The 26,059-nt window shown below is 43.8% G+C and overlaps 1 protein-coding gene across 1 annotated transcript in view; it reads left to right on the top strand.

The window, feature by feature from the left end:
- Positions 1-26,059, top strand: part of LOC124048600 (integrin alpha-2-like) — a 37,771-nt gene that overhangs the window by 10,046 nt on the left and 1,666 nt on the right. The window contains exons 3-27 of the mRNA XM_046369549.1: positions 6,628-6,737; positions 10,790-10,881; positions 11,257-11,371; positions 11,881-12,008; positions 12,259-12,407; positions 13,230-13,380; positions 13,639-13,804; positions 13,952-14,025; positions 14,190-14,328; positions 14,590-14,735; positions 16,229-16,372; positions 16,683-16,886; positions 17,408-17,538; positions 18,239-18,402; positions 18,550-18,698; positions 20,231-20,341; positions 21,916-22,001; positions 23,086-23,227; positions 23,331-23,423; positions 23,519-23,595; positions 23,705-23,891; positions 24,048-24,158; positions 25,292-25,402; positions 25,539-25,652; positions 25,773-25,862. Of these exons, the coding sequence (XP_046225505.1) occupies positions 6,628-6,737; positions 10,790-10,881; positions 11,257-11,371; positions 11,881-12,008; positions 12,259-12,407; positions 13,230-13,380; positions 13,639-13,804; positions 13,952-14,025; positions 14,190-14,328; positions 14,590-14,735; positions 16,229-16,372; positions 16,683-16,886; positions 17,408-17,538; positions 18,239-18,402; positions 18,550-18,698; positions 20,231-20,341; positions 21,916-22,001; positions 23,086-23,227; positions 23,331-23,423; positions 23,519-23,595; positions 23,705-23,891; positions 24,048-24,158; positions 25,292-25,402; positions 25,539-25,652; positions 25,773-25,862 (3,184 nt within the window). The remainder of the gene's footprint in view (positions 1-6,627; positions 6,738-10,789; positions 10,882-11,256; positions 11,372-11,880; positions 12,009-12,258; positions 12,408-13,229; positions 13,381-13,638; positions 13,805-13,951; positions 14,026-14,189; positions 14,329-14,589; positions 14,736-16,228; positions 16,373-16,682; positions 16,887-17,407; positions 17,539-18,238; positions 18,403-18,549; positions 18,699-20,230; positions 20,342-21,915; positions 22,002-23,085; positions 23,228-23,330; positions 23,424-23,518; positions 23,596-23,704; positions 23,892-24,047; positions 24,159-25,291; positions 25,403-25,538; positions 25,653-25,772; positions 25,863-26,059) is intronic.

The following is a 26,059-nucleotide window of genomic DNA, read 5'->3' as shown; positions in this document are numbered from 1 at the left end:
AGTGCCTGGATTAGGACCTGCGCCGCTTCCTGTGTGAGGCAGGGTCGTACTCTGCGGATGTTGTAGAGCATGAACCTACAGGAACGGGCCACCGCCTTGATGTTGGTTGAGAACGACAGGGTGTTGTCCAGGATCACGCCAAGGTTCTTGGCGCTCTGGGAGGAGGACACAATGGAGTTGTCAACCGTGATGGCGAGATCATGGAACGGGCAGTCCTTCCCCGGGAGGAAGAGCAGCTCCGTCTTGCCGAGGTTCAGCTTGAGGTGGTGATCCGTCATCCACACTGATATGTCTGCCAGACATGCAGAGATGCGATTCGCCACCTGGTCATCAGAAGGGGGAAAGGAGAAGATTAATTGTGTGTCGTCTGCATAGCAATGATAAGAGAGACCATGTGAGGTTATGACAGAGCCAAGTGACTTGGTGTATAGCGAGAATAGGAGAGGGCCAAGAACAGAGCCCTGGGGGACACCAGTGGTGAGAGCGCGTGGTGAGGAGACAGATTCTCGCCACGCCACCTGGTAGGAGCGACCTGTCAGGTAGGACGCAATCCAAGCGTGGGCCGCGCCGGAGATGCCCAACTCGGAGAGGGTGGAGAGGAGGATCTGATGGTTCACAGTATCGAAGGCAGCCGATAGATCTAGAAGGATGAGAGCAGAGGAGAGAGAGTTAGCTTTAGCAGTGCGGAGCGCCTCCGTGATACAGAGGAGAGCAGTCTCAGTTGAATGACTAGTCTTGAAACCTGACTGATTTGGATCAAGAAGGTCATTCAGAGAGAGATAGCGGGAGAGCTGGCCAAGGACGGCACGTTCAAGAGTTTTGGAGAGAAAAGAAAGAAGGGATACTGGTCTGTAATTGTTGACATCGGAGGGATCGAGTGTAGGTTTTTTCAGAAGGGGTGCAACTCTCGCTCTCTTGAAGACGGAAGGGACGTAGCCAACGGTCAGGGATGAGTTGATGAGCGAGGTGAGGTAAGGGAGAAGGTCTCCGGAAATGGTCTGGAGAAGAGAGGAGGGGATAGGGTCAAGCGGGCAGGTTGTTGGGCGGCCGGCCGTCACAAGACGCGAGATTTCATCTGGAGAGAGAGGGGAGAAAGAGGTCAGAGCACAGGGTAGGGCAGTGTGAGCAGAACCAGCGGTGTCGTTTGACTTAGCAAACGAGGATCGGATGTCGTCGACCTTCTTTTCAAAATGGTTGACGAAGTCATCTGCAGAGAGGGAGGAGGGGGGCGGAGGATTCAGGAGGGAGGAGAAGGTGGCAAAGAGCTTCCTAGGGTTAGAGGCAGATGCTTGGAATTTAGCGTGGTAGAAAGTGGCTTTAGCAGCAGAGACAGAGGAGGAAAATGTAGAGAGGAGGGAGTGAAAGGATGCCAGGTCCGCAGGGAGGCGAGTTTTCCTCCATTTCCGCTCGGCTGCCCGGAGCCCTGTTCTGTGAGCTCGCAATGAGTCATCGAGCCACGGAGCGGGAGGGGAGGACCGAGCCGGCCTGGAGGATAGGGGACATAGAGAGTCAAGGGATGCAGAGAGGGAGGAGAGGAGGGTTGAGGAGGCAGAATCAGGAGATAGGTGGGAGAAGGTTTGAGCGGAGGGAAGAGATGATAGGATGGAAGAGGAGAGAGTAGCGGGGGAGAGAGAGCGAAGGTTGGGACGGCGCGATACCATCCGAGTAGGGGCAGTGTGGGAGGTGTTGGATGAGAGCGAGAGGGAAAAGGATACAAGGCAGTGGTCAGAGACTTGGAGGGGAGTTGCAATGAGGTTAGTGGAAGAACAGCATCTAGTAAAGATGAGGTCGAGCGTATTGCCTGCCTTGTGAGTAGGGGGGAAGGTGAGAGGGTGAGGTCAAAAGAGGAGAGGAGTGGAAAGAAGGAGGCAGAGAGGAAAGAGTCAAAGGTAGACGTGGGGAGGTTAAAGTCGCCCAGAACTGTGAGAGGTGAGCCGTCCTCAGGAAAGGAGCTTATCAAGGCATCAAGCTCATTGATGAACTCTCCGAGGGAACCTGGAGGGCGATAAATGATAAGGATGTTAAGCTTGAAAGGGCTAGTAACTGTGACAGCATGGAATTCAAAGGAGGCGATAGACAGATGGGTAAGGGGAGAAAGAGAGAATGACCACTTGGGAGAGATGAGGATCCCGGTGCCACCACCCCGCTGACCAGACGCTCTCGGGGTGTGCGAGAACACGTGGGCGGACGAAGAGAGAGCAGTAGGAGTAGCAGTGTTGTCTGTGGTGATCCATGTTTCCGTCAGTGCCAAGAAGTCGAGGGACTGGAGGGAGGCATAGGCTGAGATGAACTCTGCCTTGTTGACCGCAGATTGGCAGTTCCAGAGGCTACCGGAGACCTGGAACTCCACGTGGGTCGTGCGCGCTGGGACCACCAGAGTAGGGTGGCCGCGGCCACGCGGTGAGGAGCGTTTGTATGGTCTGTGCAGAGAGGAGAGAACAGGGATAAACAGACACATAGTTGACAGGCTACAGAAGAGGCTACGCTAATGCAAAGGAGATTGGAATGACAAGTGGACTACACGTCTCGAATGTTCAGAAAGTTAAGCTACGTAGCAAGAATCTTATTGACTAAAATGATTAAAATGATACAGTACTGCTGAAGTAGGCCAGCTGGCAGTGGGTGCGTTGTTGACACTACACTAATCAAGTCGTTCCGTTGAGTGTAATAGTTTCTGCAGTGTTGCTATTCGGGGGCTAGCAGGCTAGCTAGCAGTGTTGTTTACGTTACGTTGCGTTAAAAGAACGACAATAGATGGCTAGCGAACCTAGAAAATCGCTCTAGACTACACAATTATCTTTGATACAAAGACGGCTATGTAGCTAGCTAAGTAGCTAGCTACGATCAAACAAATCAAACCGTTGTACTGTAATGAAATGAAGTGAAAATGTGATACTACCTGTGAATGCGACCGGGTAGTTGAGTTCTATACAGAAGACGTTGGCTAGCGTTGGCTAGCTGTTGGCTAGCTAGCAGAGTCACCTACGTTAAGGACGACAAATAGCTGGCTAGCTAACCTCGGTAAATTAAGATAATCACTCTAAGACTACACACTCTAAACCTAAACAACACAATTATCTTGGAATGTGGGCTTTGGCTCTAACACAAAGTCAGTTGGGGCATAGGGGAGTTTTGGTATATTCAGAGAAACCACACCGAAACACGAATGCCAACCATTGGCAAACGTGTACCAAGTTCATAATGTTTCTTTAGTTGTCATCCCGTCACCATGGGAAAAGGCATCGAACTCACAAATTAAAAGAGACTAATGGTTGTTGACTTTCAGAAATCAGGCAATGTGTAAAAAAAAAAAAAAACTCTAAACCAAATACACAGCTTACCACTATTATGGCAAAATGAGGATGTTTAAAACCACTGGAACAGTGCTTGCCCCGACACGCAGTGAGGGCTTTGGCTCTAACACAAAGTCAGTAGGAGCGTCTGGGAGTTTTGGGATATTCGGAGAAACCACAACGAAACACAAATGCCAACCGTTGGCAAACGTGTACACAGTTCATATATGGAACTGAAATGTTTCTTCAGCTGTAACCAGTGGAATACATGCTAATATCTGTAGAAACTAGCATGGTCGAGGAAGTGCTGTTATCTGACAAGCCTATTGTCCTGCATACTACTGATACCAGAGGTCATGCTTTGAGCTTCTATTCCGTCTTTATTCGGTTTAATATCACACCAACACACTGTGTCCTGGCCAAAAAAAGATATACAGTCATGACTGAAATTATAGGCACCCTTGATAAATATGAGCCAAAAAAAGACTGTATAAAACAAACAATACACATACTGAGCGATATTGTACACTCAAAACAATGGAGAGACAAAAATAGAGAACGTGCGTGTAAAATCCGCTTGTCATCCGTCACCATGGGAAAACGCATAGAACTCCCAAATTAAAAGAGACAAATGGTTGTTGACAGACCATGTGTAAAAAATAAAAATACACCGCTTACTGCCATTATGGCCGAAATGAGGACGTTTAAAACCACTGGCACGGTGGTAGACTTCCCTGGTAGCGGACCCAAGTGTATCTTGCCCCGACGCGCAGTGAGAAAGATCATTTAGGAGGCAAAGAAAAGGCCAAGGGCCATCCCCAAATCTCCAATTAGAAGCCACATTCAGGCCAATAGGCTATTTGGAAGGGTTGCACTTTAAAAAAAAGCCTTTATTGAAAGCAACCAACAAATGTAAATGTTTGAAGTTTGCTAAACGGCATTGGCACTTGGATTTGTACCGGGTGCTATGGTCCGATGAGACGAAAACAGAGCTCTTTACCCATGCACACCAGTGGTGGGTTGGGCCTCAAATGAAGGATGCATATGCAGAAAAGAACCTCGTACCTACTGTGGATCTTTGATGTTATGGGCCTATTTTGCTTCAACTGGTCCTGGGGTCCTTGTTAAGGTCGACGACATCATGAAATATACCGAGTACCAGGACATTCATCTGGTTGCCGCTGCCAGGAGGCTGAAACTTGGCTGCAAGTGGTTCTTCCAGCACACATCGAAATCTTCAAAAAAATGGTTAATTGACCACAAAATCAACATTTTGTAATTGCCATCTCTGTCTCCGGACTTGAACCTCATTGAAAACCTGTGGTTTGAATTGAAGAGGGCAGTGCATAAGCGCAGAGGATATCAAGGATCTGGAAAGATTCTGCATGGAGGAATCAAAGTGCAATTATCCTCGCAAGGGGAGTGTGCACAAAGTATTGAAAACAGGGTTGCATTTTTAGATCATTTTTTTTATTACTCGTTTAATCAAATATTTACATTTGAAATGTTTTTGGAGCATCAGTATTTAAGTAATAAGCACTAGAACCCAGGATTATTTGTGTGTTATCTCCTGACTAAGACCTGTTATTATCACACGACAATGCCTGGGTTCGACGGCCTTATTGCTTAAATAAAATGGTTGCCAATATGTTTTTTTTTTTTTACGATGAATGACATTAAAAACATTATTAAAAATGTTATTTTAATGAGTAAATTCGTTTTATTTCACCCTTCCACCAGATAATATAGTCCCGGCCAAAAATCCAGTTGTTAGTTCTGAGGTTCTGAAGTTTGTAACCAAACAGGCTGGTCGTTAATTCTATTCTCTAATTCATGCATTCAGCATGCCAATTACACGCTCCCTTAAAACGTAAAACATCTATGGCATTGTCTTGTGTGACAAAACTGCACATTTTAGAGTGGCCTTTTATTGTCCCCAGCACAAGGTGCACATGTGTAAAGAAAATCATGCCGTTTAAGCAGCTTCTTCATATACCACACCTGTCAGGTGGTTGGATTATTTTGGCATAGAAGAAATGCTCACTAACATGGAAGAAAACAAATTTGTGCACAACATTTGAGAGAAAAAAAGCTATTTGTGCATATGGAACATTTCTGGGATCTTTTATTTCAGCTGATGGGATCAACACTTTACATGATGTGTCTATATTTTGTTTTGTATACATTGACTGGCAGGGTTGTGATAAATCTAATGGAACTGTTAACAGGCATTACACATGGAATGTGGGGATTGAGGTGCTATAACTATCAACCAATCAGCATCCAGGATCCAAACAACCCGTTTTATAAAGCTCAGTAATTGTACTATATATTTTATACTGCCTTTTTTGCTCTCCTTTATCAAGGGTACCGATAATTTCGGTCATGACTGAAGATTCAAAGCCAGCAGAATAAGAAATAGTTTACAGATCAGCTGCTGAGTGGTCTCTGTTCACACTGTAGTTGGTGGCAGGTAGCCTAGTGGTTAGTGCGTTGGGCCCTTAACTGAAAGGTTGCTAGATCGAATCCCTGAGCTGACATGGTAAAATCTATTGTTCTGCCCCTGACCAAGGCAGTTAACCCACTGTTCCTAGGCTATCATTGTAAATAAGAATTTGTTCTTAACTGACTTGCCTAATTAAAACAAAGAAAAGTAGTCTAGCAAGGTGGGGCTTTCCTCAGTGATGTGTAACGGAGTGGGCTTGTGTGTGTGTGGTCATCAAGAAAGGATAATGAGTGTAACTTGTTTCTAGTGTGGTAGGCTGGTCTGACGTCACGCTGTGTAATATAGTGGCCGTGTGTGTCCTGACTGATTGACTCACATGGCAGTAACACCATGGATCCTGAGCCACCAACAGCACTGGCACTGGTCACTATGGCTCTCTCCTTCTCATGCAACAGGCAGAGTCTGAAAACATAATTTCACTGTAAATGTCACTGTCCTTTGCCCTTCAGGGTTAAGGTGTTTATTATACTTTCCCCCCTAAGGTTAACTGTTAATGATGACCTTGGTAGAGTATGTGTTTACCTTCCACATCTGTAGATAATGAACAACTCTGTAACTGCCATTGTCTTGTTGTGAATGTATGTACTGTATCCAAATATGAAGTACAAGGACAGTAACATCAGTCTATTCCCTAACAATGGTATGACCTACCAATAATTGTGTGTCATTTAGACATACATGCCATTGTAATTATTATGTAATCAGTATGCACATTTCTGTCTGTCTGTCTGTCTGTCTGCCTGCCTGCTTGTCTGTATGCATGCATGTGTGTGTGTGTGTGTGTATGCCTGTGTGTGTGTATGCATGCATGTGTGTGTGTTCCCCCAGGTTGCTGGTTGGTTCTCCCTGGAGTGGATACAACCAGGACAGGAAAGGAGACATCTACAAGTGTGAGATCAGAGGGTCCAGTTCAGGCTGCCAGAGACTCAACCTGCAGAGTAAGACATAGTTCATACTCTTCATATTGTATATCAGGGGTGTCAAAGTCAAATGGACGGAGGGCCAAATAAAAAATTTAGCTACAAGCCGAGGGCCGGACTGTTCGAATGTTCATTGAAAATTTTTTAAATGACGCATATAGTCTAGTGAACCTAATTGAACCTACTGAAAACCTAACAAATATATTCCAATATGATCAGATAAATAAAGCAATATTTTCTTATGGCTCTGTCAGTAATCTTTAATTTTCAACAGACACAAAAGACAAATTTCCTTTATATAAAAATCCCCATAACATGAACATTAAATGAAAGAAACCGGTATTCAAGGCACCATCAGTAGCCTATATTTTCTATTTTAGCAAAAGTGGGCTAAATTTACTTCAAAGAAAAAAACAATAATAGCAATTTTCTATCATCCACTCAACTGAAATATTTTTAAAATATAATTGGATTGAAATACAATAAAATAAAGTGCAAAAATCTATTAATCAAAAACAACACTTTGTTTAAGGAGAAGTAACATGCAGTGAAAACAAATATTAAACTTTAACTTTTAAACTTGAACTGAGTAAAAACTCTAAATATGTGATTGCACAGTAATGTTCACTTGTTTGAGGTTGAGGGTGATACTTGGTGGTGTCCCATCTTTTCCACAAGTTCATCAATGTTCGGGGTAAGGCTCTGAGCTGAGGAAATCCTCAGAATTGAGTGGAGGTGTTCAGCAGTAAGTCGACTTCTGTGTGATGTTTTGTTCAAGTTCATCAAAGAAAACAGTTGTTCACACAGGTATGTGCTGCCAAACATAGACAACGTTTGAGCAGCCTGGATGCGCAGCTGGGGCATTGTGTCGGGAGGAAACGGGCGAACTCCGCAGCACCCACTGCCGCATATTTTGCCCTCAGTGCATCATTGCATTGGAGGTCAATCAACTCCATTTGGAGGTTTGGTGGTGAGCTTTCCACGTCAACAGCAAATGGGTTACCGAGCAGTTCCAACCTGCTTTTTTGTGCTTCAAAGTCAGCAAATCGGCGTCGAAAGTCAGCGGCAAGCATACCTATTTTATCAGCCAACTGTGCGCTCGGGAACGCACTGGTAGAGAGCTTCTCTTTCATGGTCTGGCAGCTGGGAAAGTGGCTCAAATTTTCTTTCCGCATCTGCGTCTCCCACAGAGTCAGTTTGGTTTTAAATGCCTTCACTGTACTGTACATATGAGAGATGACACGATCCCGACCCTGCAGCTGCAAGTTCATTGCATTCAGATGACTCGTAATGTCACACAGAAAAGCCATTTCACACAGAAACATTTCGTCTCGGAGTTGTGTTGTGTCTTTCCCTTTGCTGTCCAAGAACAGACAAATCTCCTCACGAAGCTCGAAACATCTTTGAAGCACCTTTCCCTGGCTTAGCCATCGCACCTCTGTGTGATAAGGCAAATCACCATGCTCCGTTTCTAACTCCGTCAGAAATGCCTTGAACTGGCGGTGATTCAAACCTTTGGCTCTGATAAAGTTAACTGTGCGCGTGATGATGCTCATTACATGCTCCATTTTCAAGGCTTTACCGCACAACGCTTCCTGGTGTATGATACAATGATAAGCTGTCAGCTCACCTGTCGCGTTTTCCTCTTGCATCTTTTCCCGTATCTTTGTCACCAGTCCGCTCCTGTGTCCACACATCGCAGGTGCTCCGTCGGTTGTCAAACCCACGAGTTTTTCCCAAGGCAGCTCCATCTCATTTACACATCTTGACACCTCTTCATACAAATCATGCCCCGTAGTTGTGCCATGCATAGGACGTAAAGCCAAAAACTCCTCTGTCACGCTTAGGCTGGAGTCCACTCCGCGGATGAAAATTGACAACTGGGCAATGTCAGAAATGTCGGTGCTCTCATCCACAGCCAAGGAATATGCAATGAAATCTTTTCCCTTTTTCACAAGCTGCTCTTTTAGATTGATGGACAACTGGTCTACTCTCTCGGCAATGGTGTTTCTGCTCAGACTCACATTTAAAAAGAGTTGCCTTTTTCTGGGCAAACTTCGTCACAAACTTTAATCATGCAGTTTTTGATGAAATCCCCTCCGTAAATGGCCGGGCTGATTTAGCGATCTCTTCTGCCAAAATAAAACTGGCCTTGACAGCAGCCTGGCCTTGTGATTTGGCTTTTTGAACAGAGCCTGTCGAGATTTGAGGCCTCGTTTTAATTCCTCTGCCTTTTGTAGCCTTTGTTCCATGTCCATATTCTTGTTTTTGTCCGCGTGTTTCGTTTCATAATGTCGTCTCAGATTATACTCTTTCAGTACCGCCACACTTTCTCCACACAGAAGACACACAGGTTTTCCAGCTACCTCCGTGAACAAATACTCCGACTCCCACCTTGTTTGAAACCCCGGTTCTCAGTGTCCACCTTCCGTTTTGCCATTTTTGATGGGTATCTGAAAGTTAATTTTACTGTGATGCTGACAACTGCTGTGCCAATAAATATTGAAATGAAGCAGCCTACTGCTCGGTGCGTCACCGTTGCATTGTGGGAAATGTAGTATTGGTGCGTGTAAAAGATCTGCGGGCTGCCGGCTTGCTGCGGTCTGCGGGCCGGTTCTAATAATAAATCAAGATCATCCCAGGGGCCGTAAAAAACCTTCTCGCGGGCCGGATGTGGCCCGCGGGCCTTGACTCTGACATATGTGTTGTATATACTTTATACTCAACCTGCAGAGTAAGACATAGTTCATACTCTTCATATTGTTATATACTTTATACTCAATCTGCAGAGTAAGACATAGTTCATACTCTTCATATTGTATATACTTTATACTCAACCTACAGAGTAAGACATTCTTCATATTGTATATACTTTATACTCAACCTGCAGAGTAAGACATAGTTCATACTCTTCATATTGTATATACTTTATACTCAACCTGCAGAGTAAGGCATAGTTCATATTGTATATACTTTATACTCAACCTGCAGAGTACTACATTCTTCAAATTGTATATACTTTAAACTCAACCTGCAGAGTAAGACATACTTCATACTCTTCATATTGTATATACTTTATACTCAACCTGCAGAGTAAGACATAGTTCACTCTTCATATTGTATATACTTTAAACTCAACCTGCAGAGTAAGACATACTTCGTACTCTTAATACATACATTATACTCAACCTAGAGAGTAAGACATACTTCGTACTCTTAATACATACTTTATACTCAACCAGCAGAGTAAGACATACTTCATACTCTTCATTTTGTATATACTTTATACTCAACCTGGAGAGTAAGACATAGTTCATATTGTATATACTTTATACTCAACCTGGAGAGTAAGACATGCTTCATACTCTTAATTCATACATTATACTCAACCTAGAGAGTAAGACACACTTCGTACTCTTAATTCATACTTTATACTCAACCTAGAGAGTAAGACACACTTCGTACTCTTCCTACATACTTCATACTCAACCTACAGAATAAGGCATACTTCATACATACTTCATACTCAACCTACAGAGTAAGACATACTTCATTCTCAACCTGCAGAGTAAGACATTTATACGTTTCATATGACATTCAAACAGCTCCAGCTATTCATTAGCCCTGGTGCCAGATCTGTTTGTGCTCTTGCCAACTCCAATGTTCTTATTGTCAAACCAAACATGGAATTGGCATTACATTCCATAAAGTGTTGGCAAAGGAGCAGAAAACAGGCTAGCGCCCAGGCTAGCTATTCCTTCTCCCCTTCTGTATCTCTATAAACTCCTGCCCTTTTTTAGCAGTCGCTGTATCGCCTAGCATTAGCTTGTGTTTCCCCACATTATTCCATTTAAATCCCATTTGAACCCGGTCAAATCAGTCTGTCAGTCAGAGCGATGGCCACTGTTCCACGGCCACGGTTCGAAAAGGAACCGTGTTCCTTCGGAGTGTTGCAAGATCTCATTGTGTGTTTTCATGAGTGATGAGCACTGTAATTGCACCATGAGAATGTATTCGTTACCGAACACAAGGACACTGTAACAATGTGTTTTCTCTCTCCTGTACTTCAGACTCAGTCAGCATGTCAACAGTGAAGAACATCAATGTCAACATGAGTCTGGGGCTAACTCTCACCCACACAGCTACAGAAGACAAGTTCATGGTAAACCTGTTTTTATACACCACTAAATCTGTATAGAACTTCTAGCTATCCTAACCCTAATCCTCACCCGCACAGCCACACAAGATACATCCATGGTTAACAGGTTTGGAATCATTGCGTCTGATTCTTTACAGCCACACGAGATAGATTCATGGTTAACACGTTTGGAATGATTACATTTGATTCTTTACAGCCACACAAGATAGATTCATCATGATCAACAGCTTTAACATCGCTGCAGCTGGAGAGTTCATATAAGATCTTATCAGTCAATCAATCCCACATGTTTAGGGACTTGGGATTGATAGCCTGAATGTAATGTTGTTTTGGATGTTTTTACCTTATATCTTGCGTGTCGTCTTGTTCTCCTGGTAGACATGTGGACCTCTGTGGGCTCAGAAGTGTGGCAGCCAGTATTATTACCCAGGGATCTGTGCAGAAGTGAACCCTCTCTTCAACCCCCTGTCTTCGTTCTCACCTGCCCTTCAAAGTAAGAGTCCTTCATCATTTGAAATATCCTGAGCCTACGAGTTGTGTATTGTTTTCACCATTGATTAAAAGTATAAATTAAAGCTCGAGTCCTCATTTGAAACAATAACAAAGCTAAAAAGCTAAGGGGTGGGACTACAGAAAGGTAACCACTCTCAACTTCCTAGAAAGAGCGCGGATGTACATTTGCCACCACATTTTGAGGCTATGTATTGTTCATTTGCATTTATGTTGTTCACAAGTGTACACATTGGTGTAAAACAAGCTTATATTTTGTGTTCTGATAGGGTACCAAAAAGTTGAACTAAGCTCATGAGGCATTTCTAAGTTCTATTCTTCAAGAACCAATGGGTACACAGCTGTAGAAAAAATGGATGTGGCAACGAAGGATTCTAGCTTTCAGTCCTACTGTATGTCATATTTAACGCCCCTTTGTGGTTGGAGTAATGAATGATTACCATGGAAAATGCACGTGTTTACATGAACTCAATTCTTATCTTGTCTTTCCAGCTTGTGGGGGTCCAATGGATATTGCTATTATTGTGGATGGATCCAACAGTATATATCCCTGGCCACCAGTTGTGGCTTTCCTCAAGAAACTGTTGGAGAATTTAGATATTGGACCGGATAATACTCAGGTAAGTGTGCTCACAGTTATCAATGTATATAATTTGCCACTTGTCGAGGTTATTGACAATGCATCTTTTAAAGGCAATGTTCCCCCCCATCCGTAGAGATCTCATTCATGGTTAACACTGCATATATCAGCTCAGTCGGAGATCGCCTTTAAAAGCTGCATTGTGGACCACCCGCAGTCGGATTGAATCTTGGCCCGAGTAAATGATCTATCCCTATCTGTTTTTATTGACTTTATGTTCATGTTTTCAGGCAAGTATTATACAGTACGGGGTTGAGCCAGTCGTTGAATTCCATCTGAACGCCTACAAAACCAAAGACTCGATCATTGCGGCTGCAGCGAACATTCTGCAGAGGGAAGGCCTGGAGACAAACACCTTCCGCGCCATTGAATTTGCTCGGTGTGTCTCAGTCTACAACACTTTCTATTCTTGCAGTGTCAACATAGTCTAAATTGTGCACCCCAAATGGCACCCTATTCCCTACGTAGTGCACTACTTTTGGCCAGAAATAGTACACTATGTGGGTGCCATTAAGGAGGCAAGCCTAAGGCATTTCCTCCTGTTCTCTGCTAGTCAATGGGTCCTTAGGATCACTCTTTTGTTGCGGCAAATGTTCCTGTACAGCAGGAAATGCAAACCTGTAGACTATTCAAGGTTTACAAAGGCTTCTAAAGTTTGTCATTTCCACTTTAAAATGTCAAACTTTCCACTTTAAAATGTCAGATCAAGCCCTACAAAAAAATGTAATTAGAAGCCACATAATAATTCACATTTTCTGTTGCTACAGGATTATTCGCTGTAGAATAGTGGCTCAAATTAAGATCCTTACATCCCAATGATGCAGACGATTACACTGATGAAAGCAACAATCATTCCACAATATTAAAGCTGATCCACCCACAAAAACATATTTTTTTTTAAATACAAAAATATCCTACATCTGTAAGTGATCGTGACCCTCATGTAATTTAAATATATATATCCTGACTCTATTGACTCAACATATTTATAAAAAATAACAACAGGATCAGAATCTCTCTGTACCCCCCCCCCCTTCCCCCCAAATGGGGTTAGAATTGAGCACTTGAATGGAATAGAATGGAATACAACACAATGAAATGTGTTCCGAACAAACGTTTTAGAAGCTTTTTCATTACATTTGGGTATTGAATTGGGTTGGAATATGTTGAGATGGGACACTTTTTTGACCTCGTGTCTCAGACAGAACGCGTTCCTGCCCGGGAACGGGGCTCGACCCGGAGCCAGCAAAGTGATGGTGGTGGTGACGGACGGAGAGTCTCATGACAAGAACCTCCGAGACGACGTCATCAGGAAGTGTGAGAGTGAGAAGATCACCCGCTTTGGTATTGCTGTGAGTAAATATCACACCTATTTGGTTGATCCTTTATTTATCCAGGTGAGTCTCTCGTTGACATAAAATCTCTTTAGCAAAAGACACCTGGATATACAGTACGTACAGTGTTGAATGTGAGGTATTAACATTTACAGTTTGAGACCTTTGATACCCTTATAAAATGGCATTATTATTATTACGGTATATCAATCTTCCCTTTCATTCTAATATCAATGATTTTAAAACTAATTCTTTATTATGTTTTTTTTTTTCTAGGTCCTTGGGTATTACATAAGGAATGACATTGACACTAAGAACCTGATTGCGGAGATCAAGTCCATCGCCAGCACCCCGACAGATAGGTATTTCTTCAACGTATCAGCTGAGGAGGCTCTGCTCGAGATCGCTGGATCTCTGGGAGACCGCATCTTCAACATTGAGGGTAAAGTTGTGTTCTAAAGCAACGCTGAATTTGTATCGCGGTCCATTCGAACAAGAATGAGTTACCATTTACAAAACCAGAAATAGTAGCACGGCCACTTTATTGCACTTAACCTAACCTGTCCGTTGTGTTTTCTGTGGGGGTTAGGTACTGGGAAAGGTGGTGACTTTCAGATGGAGATGTCCCAAGTGGGATTCAGTGCCCACCAAACCAAGAAGCAGGTATGGGATACAAACCCCCAACTCTTACTTTAAATCAGTTAGTCTATTTGGTAGCATTTTATTTCACGGGTGTCTTACGTAACACATTCGTAACACATTCGTAAGCAGTACCTGAACATTTCTTAGTGTGTTTTTAACAGGTACTCTTCTTCCTCTCATTACAGAACATGATTATGCTGGGTGCAGTGGGGGCCTATGGCTGGAGTGGTACTGTGGTTCACTACACCACCCAGAAATCGGACATCTTCCCCAAGACGGCCTTTGAGAGAATCCTAGAGGACAGAAACCACAGCTCACTATTAGGTAAGTGAGCTTGCAATCACCTACGAGTCAATATTGTCTCCTTTCTCTTCATTTGATGTTGTGCTATTGTATTATGAGTTAATCAACACCAAGCCATTCTAAGGCCTCTTGCTTTTCCAACCATTTCTAACTTCCTTTGAATGTGTATTAGAGGCTCAAACAATAGATATCTTTATTTACAGTGTGACTGGCAGTAAGACTACTAGTGCTGGACATTGTTACACGTTTGTCCATAATATCCCGTTTGGCTGTTCTGCACAGGCTACTCTGTGACAACGCTGAATGATGGCAGCACAGAGTACTATGTGGCTGGCGCTCCTCGGTCCAACCACACTGGACAGGTCATAGTGTACATCATCAACGGCAAGGGACAACCCACCGTCATCGACTCCCAGAGAGGAGACCAGGTAAGGCTCTCTGATTAAAATGGAAGAGAAGAGCGGTTGACAATGGTGACATTTCTGTAAGTGGCTTTGGATGAAAGTGTTTGCTAAATGAACCACATTGAAAAGAAGAGCACGTCAATTGGTGTGTTGTCAGATGTTATGTCTCTCTACTATCTCTATCTATCATACAGTATATATCTCTCTCTCTCTCTACTATCTCTATCTATCATACAGTATATATCTCTCTCTCTCTCTACTATCTCTATCTATCATACAGTATATCTCTCTCTCTCTCTCTACTATCTCTATCTATCATACAGTATATATCTCTCTCTCTCTACTATCTCTATCTATCATACAGTATATATCTCTCTCTCTCTCTACTATCTCTATCTATCATACAGTATATATCTCTCTCTCTATCATACAGTATATATCTCTCTCTCTATCATACAGTATATATCGCTCTCTCTCGCTCTCTACTATCTCTATCTATCATACAGTATATATATATATCTCTCTCTCTACTATCTCTATCTATCATACAGTATATCTCTCTCTCTCTCTACTATCTCTATCTATCATACAGTATATATCTCTCTCTCTCTCTACTATCTCTATCTATCATACAGTATATATCTCTCTCTCTCTCTACTATCTCTATCTATCATACAGTATATCTCTCTCTCTCTCTCTCTACTATCTCTATCTATCATACAGTATATATATCTCTCTCTCTCTCTACTATCTATCATACAGTATATATATCTCTCTCTCTATCTATCATACAGTATATATATCTCCCTCTCTCTACGATCTCTATCTATCATACAGTATATCTCTCTCTCTCTCTCTCTACTATCTCTATCTATCATACAGTATCTCTCTCTCTACGATCTCTATCTATCATACAGTATATCTCTCTCTCTCTATCTATCATACAGTATATCTCTCTCTCTCTACTATCTCGATCTATCATACAGTATCTCTCTCTCTCTCTCTCTCTCTCTATCTCTATCTATCATACAGTATATATATATCTCTCTCTCTCTCTCTCTCTCTACTATCTCTATCTATCATACAGTATATCTCTCTCTCTCTCTCTACTATCTCTATCTATCATACAGTATATATCTCTCTCTCTCTATCTATCATACAGTATATCTCTCTCTCTCTCTCTCTACTATCTCTATCTATCATACAGTATATCTCTCTCTCTCTATCTCTACTATCTCTATCTATCATACAGTATATCTCTCTCTCTCTACTATCTCTATCTATCATACAGTATATCTCTCTCTCTCTACTATCTCTATCTATCATACAGTATATATATCTCTCTCTCTCTCTCTCTCTCTCTCTCTCTCTCTCTCTCTCTCCAATGATCTATCATATCTGACTTGTCCGATTTGTTCCCATCTGCTTCGTATACGTTGTTATCCTTTGTTTCTGTTCATTGATTCAAAATATATGTTCCTCTTAATAGTTTGCTGTATGCGCTTTCGATTCTGTAGATAGGCTCCTACTACGGCAGCGTACTCTGTCCTCTGGATGTGGATAAAGATGGTGTGTCTGATCTACTACTGGTTGGAGCTCCCATGTTCATGAACGAACAGCAGAAGGAGATTGGGAAAGTCCATCTCCTCTCCTTCACAAAGGTAAGCCACACCTTATTTTTGTTCAACTTTATTTAAGCAGGTAGGCCAGTTGAGAACAAGTTCTCATTTACAACTGCGACCTGGCCAAGATAAAGCAAAGCAGTGCGACACAAACAACAACACAGAGTTACACATGTTTGTATGTATATATTTTTTGAGTGCAGACCCACCACTGTACATTTCATCTAATGGTTTAATTTTCGGTGTGTACACACGGCATTCTCTGAGCACAGTGGTTTCAAGATCTTTTGAAAGTCACGCCTTCCTAAAGTACGAATATTCATGGTTTGTTTTCCATTGGTGCTTCTAGGGCATCCTAAGTGTTCAGGGGTTCCTGAAGGGTCCGTCCCCAGTGGAGAACGCTCGTTTTGGGATGTCTATCTCAGCGGTGCCTGACCTCAACATGGATGGCTACAGTGATGTGGTGGTGGGAGCCCCACTGGAAGACAACAATAAAGGTGTAATCTATGTCTTCAACGGGGACAAGAAGAGACTCAGGACACAGTATTCCCAGGTAGCTACCGGGTTGAGGATTGTGCTCAGTGCTATCACTCAATGCAACCTTATCCCAGCTCTTGTCACTCGCTAGCACAGGGGTGGGCAAACTACGGGCCGGGAGCCCATTCAATCCGGCCCACGGGAGGTTTTAATAAAAAAATAACTTTTATGGTTGGGGTTGGGGTGGTATTTTGGGTTGAAAAAGGCCACACTTGAACGTCTAAAACGACATAGAAAGTATATAAAAATGATAATAGATCTATGTATTTTTAATAACTGACATTTTTCTGGCCTGCAATTTTTTTAGATCTGTGTGGCCTCCTGTTGAGTTTCTAAATCTCGACGTGGCCTTCGAGCCAAGACATTTTCCCACTCCTGTCCCACCGCCATGTCACAACTGAACCTGTTGTGTCTACATATAATTATCTGACGCTTTGGGATTCACTAGAAGTGTTTCTCAATCTGATGGAATCCAGCCAACGTGAGCATCTGATGTGGGATCAAGGGTAAAATCATGTTTTATCCTGTTCATTTCAGAAAATCCTGGGCTCCAAGCTGGACCCTGCGTTGCGGTACTTTGGGAGGTCCATGGACGCCAGCTCTGACTTAAACGATGACACCATACCAGATGTCTCAGTGGGGGCTTATGGAATGGTGGTCCAGCTCTGGTGAGACTCGCTCACTCGTTTCTTTCTCTTTTTTTATTTTTTATATATTTTCTCTTAACACTGCTCTTTCGGGAAGCAACTAAATCATTTGGTTTCCCTCAAATCACACGCGTCTCACAAGTTATCTACTCAAGTTACCGTGTTTACTTTAGACTTGATATCAGCACATTGGTGGCTGTTCTTCGCAGCTGAACAACTTATTTTGGTTTACAATAACTCCAAACCCGAAGAAATGAAATTTACAGTAGGCTCTGAGAGAAGCATCTTATACTTACTGTATCTCCTCAAGTTTCAGTTGACTGAGTGAGATGTGCCGCCTCATGGAAAGCCTTCTCTTACATAACTGTGGGAAAGCATTTAGTCTTGTCACCTCCTCCCACTCCATCTAGAGAGCAAAACAGCTGCGTGGATTTGGTTTAAAGAGATTGGATTATGCTGACCATTCCCATCTGGATCTGACACGGCTGCTAACCACTTCCATGTAGTTGCTGATGTCACTTATACAATCAATACATCAATCAATCAGTCAACCAATGAGCCAATCAGTTAATCAACACATTAACCAATCTGAAGTTGACTCATGACTCATGAAGTTGCCTTGTGATTGAAGCATCTCTCAGTAGATGTAGTCATTCATAAACATAAAAGAGCCAGTTAGCTTGATATATGATTATGACTCACTGATTATGACCTCTCCCAGGTCTCGGGGTATGGCCGTGGTGACAGCGAGGGCAACCTTCAACCCTGACACGGTCAGCATCCTGAGTAAGACGTGCAGGGTCAGTGGGAGGCTGGTGTCCTGCTTCAACACCTCAGTCTGTTTCAGCGCCACCTTCAGGCCCAAGATACCTGTAGGACCTGTGGGTAAGCCCTGCTTCTTTCCATCTCTGTCTCTCTTCTCTCTCTCTCTCTCTCTGTCTCTCTCGGTCTCTCTCTGTCTCTCTGTCTCTGTCTCTGTGTTAGTATCTCCCTCTAATTGTGTCTTGTTGCCTGTGCTACTTCTCACCTCAGCTATCAGGTTCAACCTGACCCTGGATGCTGAGCTCCAGTCGTCTCGTGTCACTTCCAGAGGTCAGTTCAGGAACTCAGAGAGAGTCCTGCAGAAAGACATCCGGGTTTCCACCGGGGAGGTCTGTGAGACACTAGAGGTCTTTGTCCAGGTAAAGAAAGATAATATGAAAAGGTTTGATGCTGATTTGCTGAATGAGGTGTGTCTGTTTTTTCTCCTTTGTCAGACCTTGTTGAATTACTGTGTTCATTTATAATGGAGGAAACATCCTTTTAGCAAACTCTTAAAACTCTCTTTCAGGAACATTACCAAGATTAATGTTTACTTGTATGTACAGTACCAGTCAAACATTTGGACACAGTTTTTCTTTAGTTTTACTATTTTCTATATTGTATAATAATAGGGAATACATCTACATTATTAAATAGCATATGGACTCATGTAGTAATCAAAAAAGTGTTAAACAAATCTAAATATATTCTAGATTTTAGATTCTTCGATGTAGCCACCCTTTGCCTTGATGACAGCTTTGCACACTCTTGGCATTCTCTTAACCAGCTTCACCTGGAATGCTTTTCCAACAGTCTTGAAGGCGTTCCCACATATGCTGAGCACTTGTTGGCTGCTTTTCCTTCACTCTGCGGTCCAACTCATCCCAAACCATCTCAATCGGGTTGAGGTTGGGTGATTGTGGAGGCCAGGTCATCTGATGCAGCACTCCATCACTCTCCTGCTTGGACAAATAGCCCTTACACAGCCTGGAGGTGTGTTGGGGCATTGTCCTGTTGAAAAACAAATGATAGTCTCACAAAGCGCCAACCAAATGGGATGGTGTATCATTGCCGAATGCTGTGGTAGCCATGCTGGTTAAGTGTGCCTTGAATTCTAAATAAATCACTGATGATTTATGATGATGGACTGTCGTTTCTCTTTGCATATTTGAGCTGTTCTTGCCATAATATGGACTTGGTCTTTTACCAAATAGGGCTATCTTCTGTATACCACCCCTACCTTGTCACAACGCAACTGATTGGCTCAAAGGAAATTAATTCCACAAATGAACATTTAACAAGGCACAATTGTTAATTGAAATGCATTCCAGGTGACTACCTCATGATGCTGGTTGAGAGAATGCCAAGAGTGTGCAAAGCTGTCATCAAGACAAAAAGGGTGGCTATTTTGAAGCATCTCAAATATGAAATATATTTAGATTTCTTTAACACCTGTTTGGTTACTATATGATTCCATGTGTGTTATTTCATAGTTTTGATGTCTACACTATTATTCTACAATGTATAAAATAGTCAAAGTAAAGAAAATGAGTAGGTGTGTCCAAACTTTTGGCTGGCACTGTATGTATGTATGTATGTATGTATGTATGTATGTATGTATGTATGTATGTATGTATGTATGTATGTATGTATGTATGTATGTATGTATGTATGTATGTATGTATGTATGTATGTATGTATGTATGTATGTATGTATGTATGTATGTATGTATGTATGATGAAAAGAAAACAATGCTCACTACTTTTCTGTATTATCTTGTGGTTTTCTTTTGGATACTTATACAATTCCAATAAGTTCATTGAGTTCTGATCCTGCTGATGAGAATTAGCTTTGTCGTCAAATGAATGAAACTAATACATAAACTCCTATATTTTGCTTACTGTCTGACAGGAGGCCCCTGACTTTGTGAGCTCAATCGGTCTGCGTGTGGACATCACTCTGCAGGACCCAGACTCCAGTCCTGTTCTGGATGTTCTCAGTCCCACTGCCTGGGAGTTCTTTGTGAGTTACCACTCAATTAAAATAGCAATAATATGGGATGTACATTAAATATATGTTGATGTTGCAATTGCTTGCAGTTGTTAGTAGGAATTAAAATATTGTAGTTTTAGACTATTACAGTAGGTAGCGTTATGGTTGTGGAGGAGGCTATGGTTAGGGTTGCACCCGTATGTGGACATGAAACTAGGGGTTAGAGCTACGGTTGTGGTTAGGGCTCGGGTTAGGGTTGAACTGGACGTGGACATGAAGCTGGGATTAGGTTTTGGGTTGTGGTTGAGTGTTAGGGTGGACGTGGGATGTGGACATGAAGCCAGAGTTAGTGTTACAGTTGTGGTTGAGGCTAGGTATGGGGTGGATCTGGGATACGGCTCCTCCACAGTTCCCAATACAACAGAATGCTGGGGCTAAACACTTACCACTGCAACTGGATCCTGGACTTCCTGACAGGCCGCCCCAGGCTGTAAGGGTAGGTAGCAAAACCTCCGCCGCGCTGATCCTCAACACACGGGCCCCTCAGGGGTGCGTGCTCAGTCCCCCCCTGTACTCCCTGTTCACTCATCATTAAGTTTGCAGATGACACAACAGTGATCCTGATCACCGACAACGACGAGACAGCCCGTAGGGAGGAAGTCAGAGACCTGGCCGTGTGGTGCCAGGAGACAAACCTCTCCCTCAGTGTGATCAAGACAAAGAAGATGATTGTGGACTACAGGAAAAGGAGGACCGAGCACGCCCCCATTCTCATCAGCGGGGCTGTACTGTAGCAGGTTGAGAGCTTCAAGTTCCTTGGCGTCCACATCACAGGAGACTGAAAGGATTTGGCAATGGTCCTCAGATCTTCAAAATGTTCTACAGCTGCATCAGAGAGCATCCTGATGGGTTGCATCACTGCCTGGTATGGCAACTTCTCTGCCTCCGACCGCAAGGCGCTACAGAGGGTAGTGCATGCGGACCAGTACATCACCGGGGCCAAGCTTCCTGCCATCCAGGACTTCTGTACCAGGTGGTGTCAAAAGAAGGCCCTAAAAATTGTCAAAGACTCCAGCCACTCTAGTCATAGACTGTTCTCTCTGCTACCGCACGGCAAGCGGAACCAAGTCTAGGTCCAAGAGGCTTCTAAACAGCTTCTACCCCCAAACCATAAGACTCCAGAACACCTATTCAAATGGCTACCCTGACTATTTGCGTTGCCCCCCCCCCCTCTTTTACGCTGCTGCTACTCTCTGTTCTTATCTATGCGTAGTCACTTTAATAACTCTACCTACATGTACATTTTACCTCAATTACCCTGGACTAACCGGTGCCCTGGACGAACCGGTGCCCTGGACTAACCCACATATTGACTCTGTACTGGTACCCCCTGTATAAAGCCTCGCTATTGTTTTCTTACTGCTGCTCTGTAATTATTTGCTACTTTTATTTGTTACTTGTTTTTTAGGTATTTTCTTAAAACTGCATTGTTGGTTAAGGGCTTGTAAGAAAGCATTTCACTGTAAGGTCTACACCTGTAGTATTCGGCGCATGTAACAAATAAAATCTGATTTGATTTTATGTCGTGTGAACTCTTACAACAGATCCCATTCTCCAAAGACTGTGGCTCTGACGATGTGTGTTTGAGTGACCTGCTCTTGAAGTTGAAGAAAGGAGAGATGATTCCCAGGTGAAATCTGACACTCTCTCAACCTAGCCTAGTAAAACCAGGCTGAACACCGGGCTCAATGTTGAGCACAGCATTCAGTCTGGTTAAACCAGGCTACTCTCAACCTACACTCTTCCTCCAAGAGCTCAGGAATAACAGACATGTCTCGTATTATTAGACAAGTATTCCCATATGTTTTTCTATGGGAACAGACAAGTAAGTCCTGTTCTGTTGGTCTGGTTTAGTGGGAATACACTTCCTCTATAAGTTGAATGACACAGACCGGGATTTAAGCAAACCCCAATGTGCCTACATTGCACTGCACTTGACTTTCAGAAGCAATTTCCTTGACTTTCACAGAGACGGCATTTGCAGTAAACACTACAGATGCGGCTCAAACATAACTAACCTTTAACAGTCAAATGCAGTGTGATTTGTTTGAATACCAGCCGTTATATGACAGACAGACAGACAGACAGACAGACAGACAGACAGACAGACAGACAGACAGACAGACAGACAGACAGACAGACAGACAGACAGACAGACAGACAGACAGACAGACAGACAGACAGACAGACAGACAGACAGACAGACAGACAGACAGACAGACAGACAGACAGACAGACAGACAGACAGACAGACAGACAGACAGACAGACAGACAGACAGACAGACAGACAGACAGACAGACAGACAGACAGACAGACAGACAGACAGACAGACAGACAGACAGACAGACAGACAGACAGACAGACAGACAGACAGACAGACAGACAGACAGACAGACAGACAGACAGACAGACAGACAGGGTCGTTATGACACACAGTAGACGTGCAGACACAAACGCACAGACAGCACCTCTTGAAGTGAGTGGTAAGGTCGTAAACCTTGGCCAGTCAGAAGGACATATGTTACTATCACTGCTCCAGTTAATGGTGACACCATATATGGCCCCATGAGATCTGTTCATGGATCCCCCATTAAACTGTGGTGTCTTCATTCTACAGCATTTCTTTTCCCCCATGCACATACAGGTAGAATTATACATTCATTCTGACCCCCTCAGTATTGTTCTGAGTAAAACGAGTGTTGTGTTTTGCAGCTCGTCTAGGATGCTGGTCAGCTTCAAGGACAAGAGGCTCTCCTTCACTGTGTCTGTGACCAACAAGAAGGAGAATGCGTACAACACCCAAGTCACGGCCACATACTCCAAAAACCTCTTCTACGCCTCCATCAGTCCTCCAGTATGCATCAGCATCTTTGCTTTGTACACACACGCATGCCCTAGAGGAGGGCTATTTTGATATTTATCAGTAAGCATTTACCTAACGTTGTGTTTCATTTCAGAGTGATGGAACAGAGGTGAAGTGCACCTCCACCAAGGAGTCTCTTACCCTCTCATGCCAGGTGGGGTACCCAGCTTTAAGGCAGAACCAAGAGGTAAGACCTGACGACAAACGACAAGACAGCCGTCGCGTGTGTAGGTCTCTGTCGGCCGGGGTTGCCGTTCCTAAACAATACACTGTCCCCCGCAGGTGACATTTGGAATCAACTTTGACTTCAATCTGAATCAACTGCAGACCGAAGCCGACGTGAGCTTTGAAGCTCTAAGGTAGCACTTGTTTGCTCGTTCGTGTACCAACCACAATTGATCAAATAGTGTTCTCTGTTAGGACTCTGGGTCTTCTTCTGTTGCACTGGCTTACTTCTCCTCTCTACAGTGACAGCACAGAGGCGAACCCGTCAGACAACCAAGCCTCTATCTCCGTCCCTGTCCACTATGACTCAGAGATCTCCCTCTCCAGGGAATCCAATCTCAACTTCTATGTTGTTGACATGGACAATGAAGCGAAGACCGCAGTAAATACCTTCAATGACATCGGTCCGGAGTTCAAATTCTCTCTGAAGGTGAGATATCATGCGCACACAGCTACACGGTCCTTTTAGTACTTTACAATGTACACTGGTTTGCCAGTCTGTGGTAAAATACTTCCTTTCCCCTTGTGGTAGAAATGGTAAGAGAAGTATGACGCGTCAATTAGAAGTGTCTTCTCTTCTGTTTAGGTCTCTACAGGGAACTTCCCAGTCAGTCTGGCCTACCTCACAGTCTCACTGCCCAGTGCTACAGCAAGAGGGAACCCATTGCTGTATGTGACAGGAGTCAAAACGGAACCTGTGGGTATACATAACCAGTCAACCTGCCTTGTCTCCAAATAACTAGCTTTGGCAGAGTTTTGTGCCCCTCGTAATTCTGTGTCAATAGTCTTTGCTGCCAGGTCCCATGTCAGTGTTGTTTTGGAATACAGCTGGGTTGTGCTCAGGAGAGAGAAAACAGAGGGAAACAGATTAAGCGCAACGCGGGGCTCTATTCAATCCACAATGTTCCCGCGGTCGGACACTGCATTCCTGTTCCCGCGGTCGGACACTGCATTCCCGTTCCCGCGGTCGGACACTGCATTCCCGGTTCCCGGTTGGACACTGCATTCCTGTTCCCACGGTCGGACACTGCATTCCCTTTCCCACGGTTGGACACTGCATTCCCCGTTCCCGCGGTTGGACACTGCATTCCCTTTCCCACGGTCGGACACTGCATTCCCCGTTCCCGCGGTTGGACACTGCATTCCCTTTCCCACGGTCGGACACTGCATTCCCCGTTCCCACGGTTGGATACTGCATTCCCATTCCCGCGGTTGGACACTGCATTCCCTTTCCCGCGGTCGGACACTGCATTCCCCGTTCCCGCGGTTGGACACTGCATTCCCATTCCCGCGGTTGGACACTGCATTCCCTTTCCCACGGTCGGACCCTGCATTCCCAGTGAACGGTGCATATTTCAGCTCAATCGGAAATGACCTTTACATTTGAACGTGTATCTTCCGCGATACTTCAGTGTGTCACAAAGTGGCTCGTAGCCCGTAACAAAAAGGGAGACAATGTGGAGATCAAGGAATAACAAAAAATATATTTATTCACTAAAGTAAACTATAAACAAGTAACAGTGGTGTGTGTAGTCAGTAGTGTATGTGGTTGCGTGCTTACATGCAATAATGAGGGGTGTTGAATGGTGCCAAAGCAAACAAACAAACTAAACAGCCACAAAAATGCCACGACCAAAATCTAATCGTGTGTCTGCGTGGAGAATGTCCCATTTTGCTGACGACCCTCTGCACCCCGGCATCCTATCAAGAGCAAAGAGAGAGAATTTGGCAGACAGAGTGGGAGGGTCGTCCCAAGTGAAACCGATTGAATCCAGCCCGAGGACGTGCCACCTGACCAATACAAATACAAATGTTGTTGCTGTTTTGCAGGCTGGCGAAGTGAGCTGTGAAGTAACCAGCCTCGTCAACCCTCTGAAGATCAGTGAGAAGCCTTACACAGCATCCTTCTCCAAGGAGAACCTAATGGGCACAGAGGATCTGGTGCGTGTGTGTGTGTGCGTGTGTGCGTGTGTGTGTGCGTGCGCTCTTTTGACAGACAGAGACAAAGATAGAGTCACAGTGTATATCTGATGATCTCCTCTGAATACATGTCCCTATTGTTTTCTGATATTTCCAGAACTGCAAGACAGCCAAGTGCCAGCCTATGAAGTGTGTCCTGAAAGACATGGGGATAAAGAGCGATTTCTTCGTGAACGTGACCACGCGGATATGGAACGGCACCTTTGCTGCTGTACGTATCGATCGCACATTCATCTACTCCTCGTCATTTACATGCTTGCTGCTCCTCCTGCCATGGAGCGGCGTCCTCTCATTGCCTCTTTCGTTCTCCTCTTGTCTTGTCTCTGAGCAGTCATCCTTCCAGTCCACTGTGCTGACTGTGAGCACAGAGATAGAGACCTCCGAGCCTGAACTGCTGGTCGTCTCTCACAAGCACCTGACGGTACAGGACTAATACATAAAAGACATTTGAATACAGCCTCACCTAATATCTTTGAAACCCAGAGAGAAGCTGTAAAAATACAAATACAATTTTAAGTGCCTTGTTTTTGTTGTTTTGTACAAGTTCTACACTGCCCTCTCCTGGATCTAGGATGAACAGCATATTAACAGCTACAAGACTTGTATTGCCTGACCGTT

The sequence above is a fragment of the Oncorhynchus gorbuscha genome, linkage group LG11, assembly GCF_021184085.1.
Source record: "Oncorhynchus gorbuscha isolate QuinsamMale2020 ecotype Even-year linkage group LG11, OgorEven_v1.0, whole genome shotgun sequence".
Lineage (NCBI taxonomy): Eukaryota > Metazoa > Chordata > Actinopteri > Salmoniformes > Salmonidae > Oncorhynchus > Oncorhynchus gorbuscha.
This window is presented reverse-complemented; position numbering and strand designations above follow the sequence as displayed.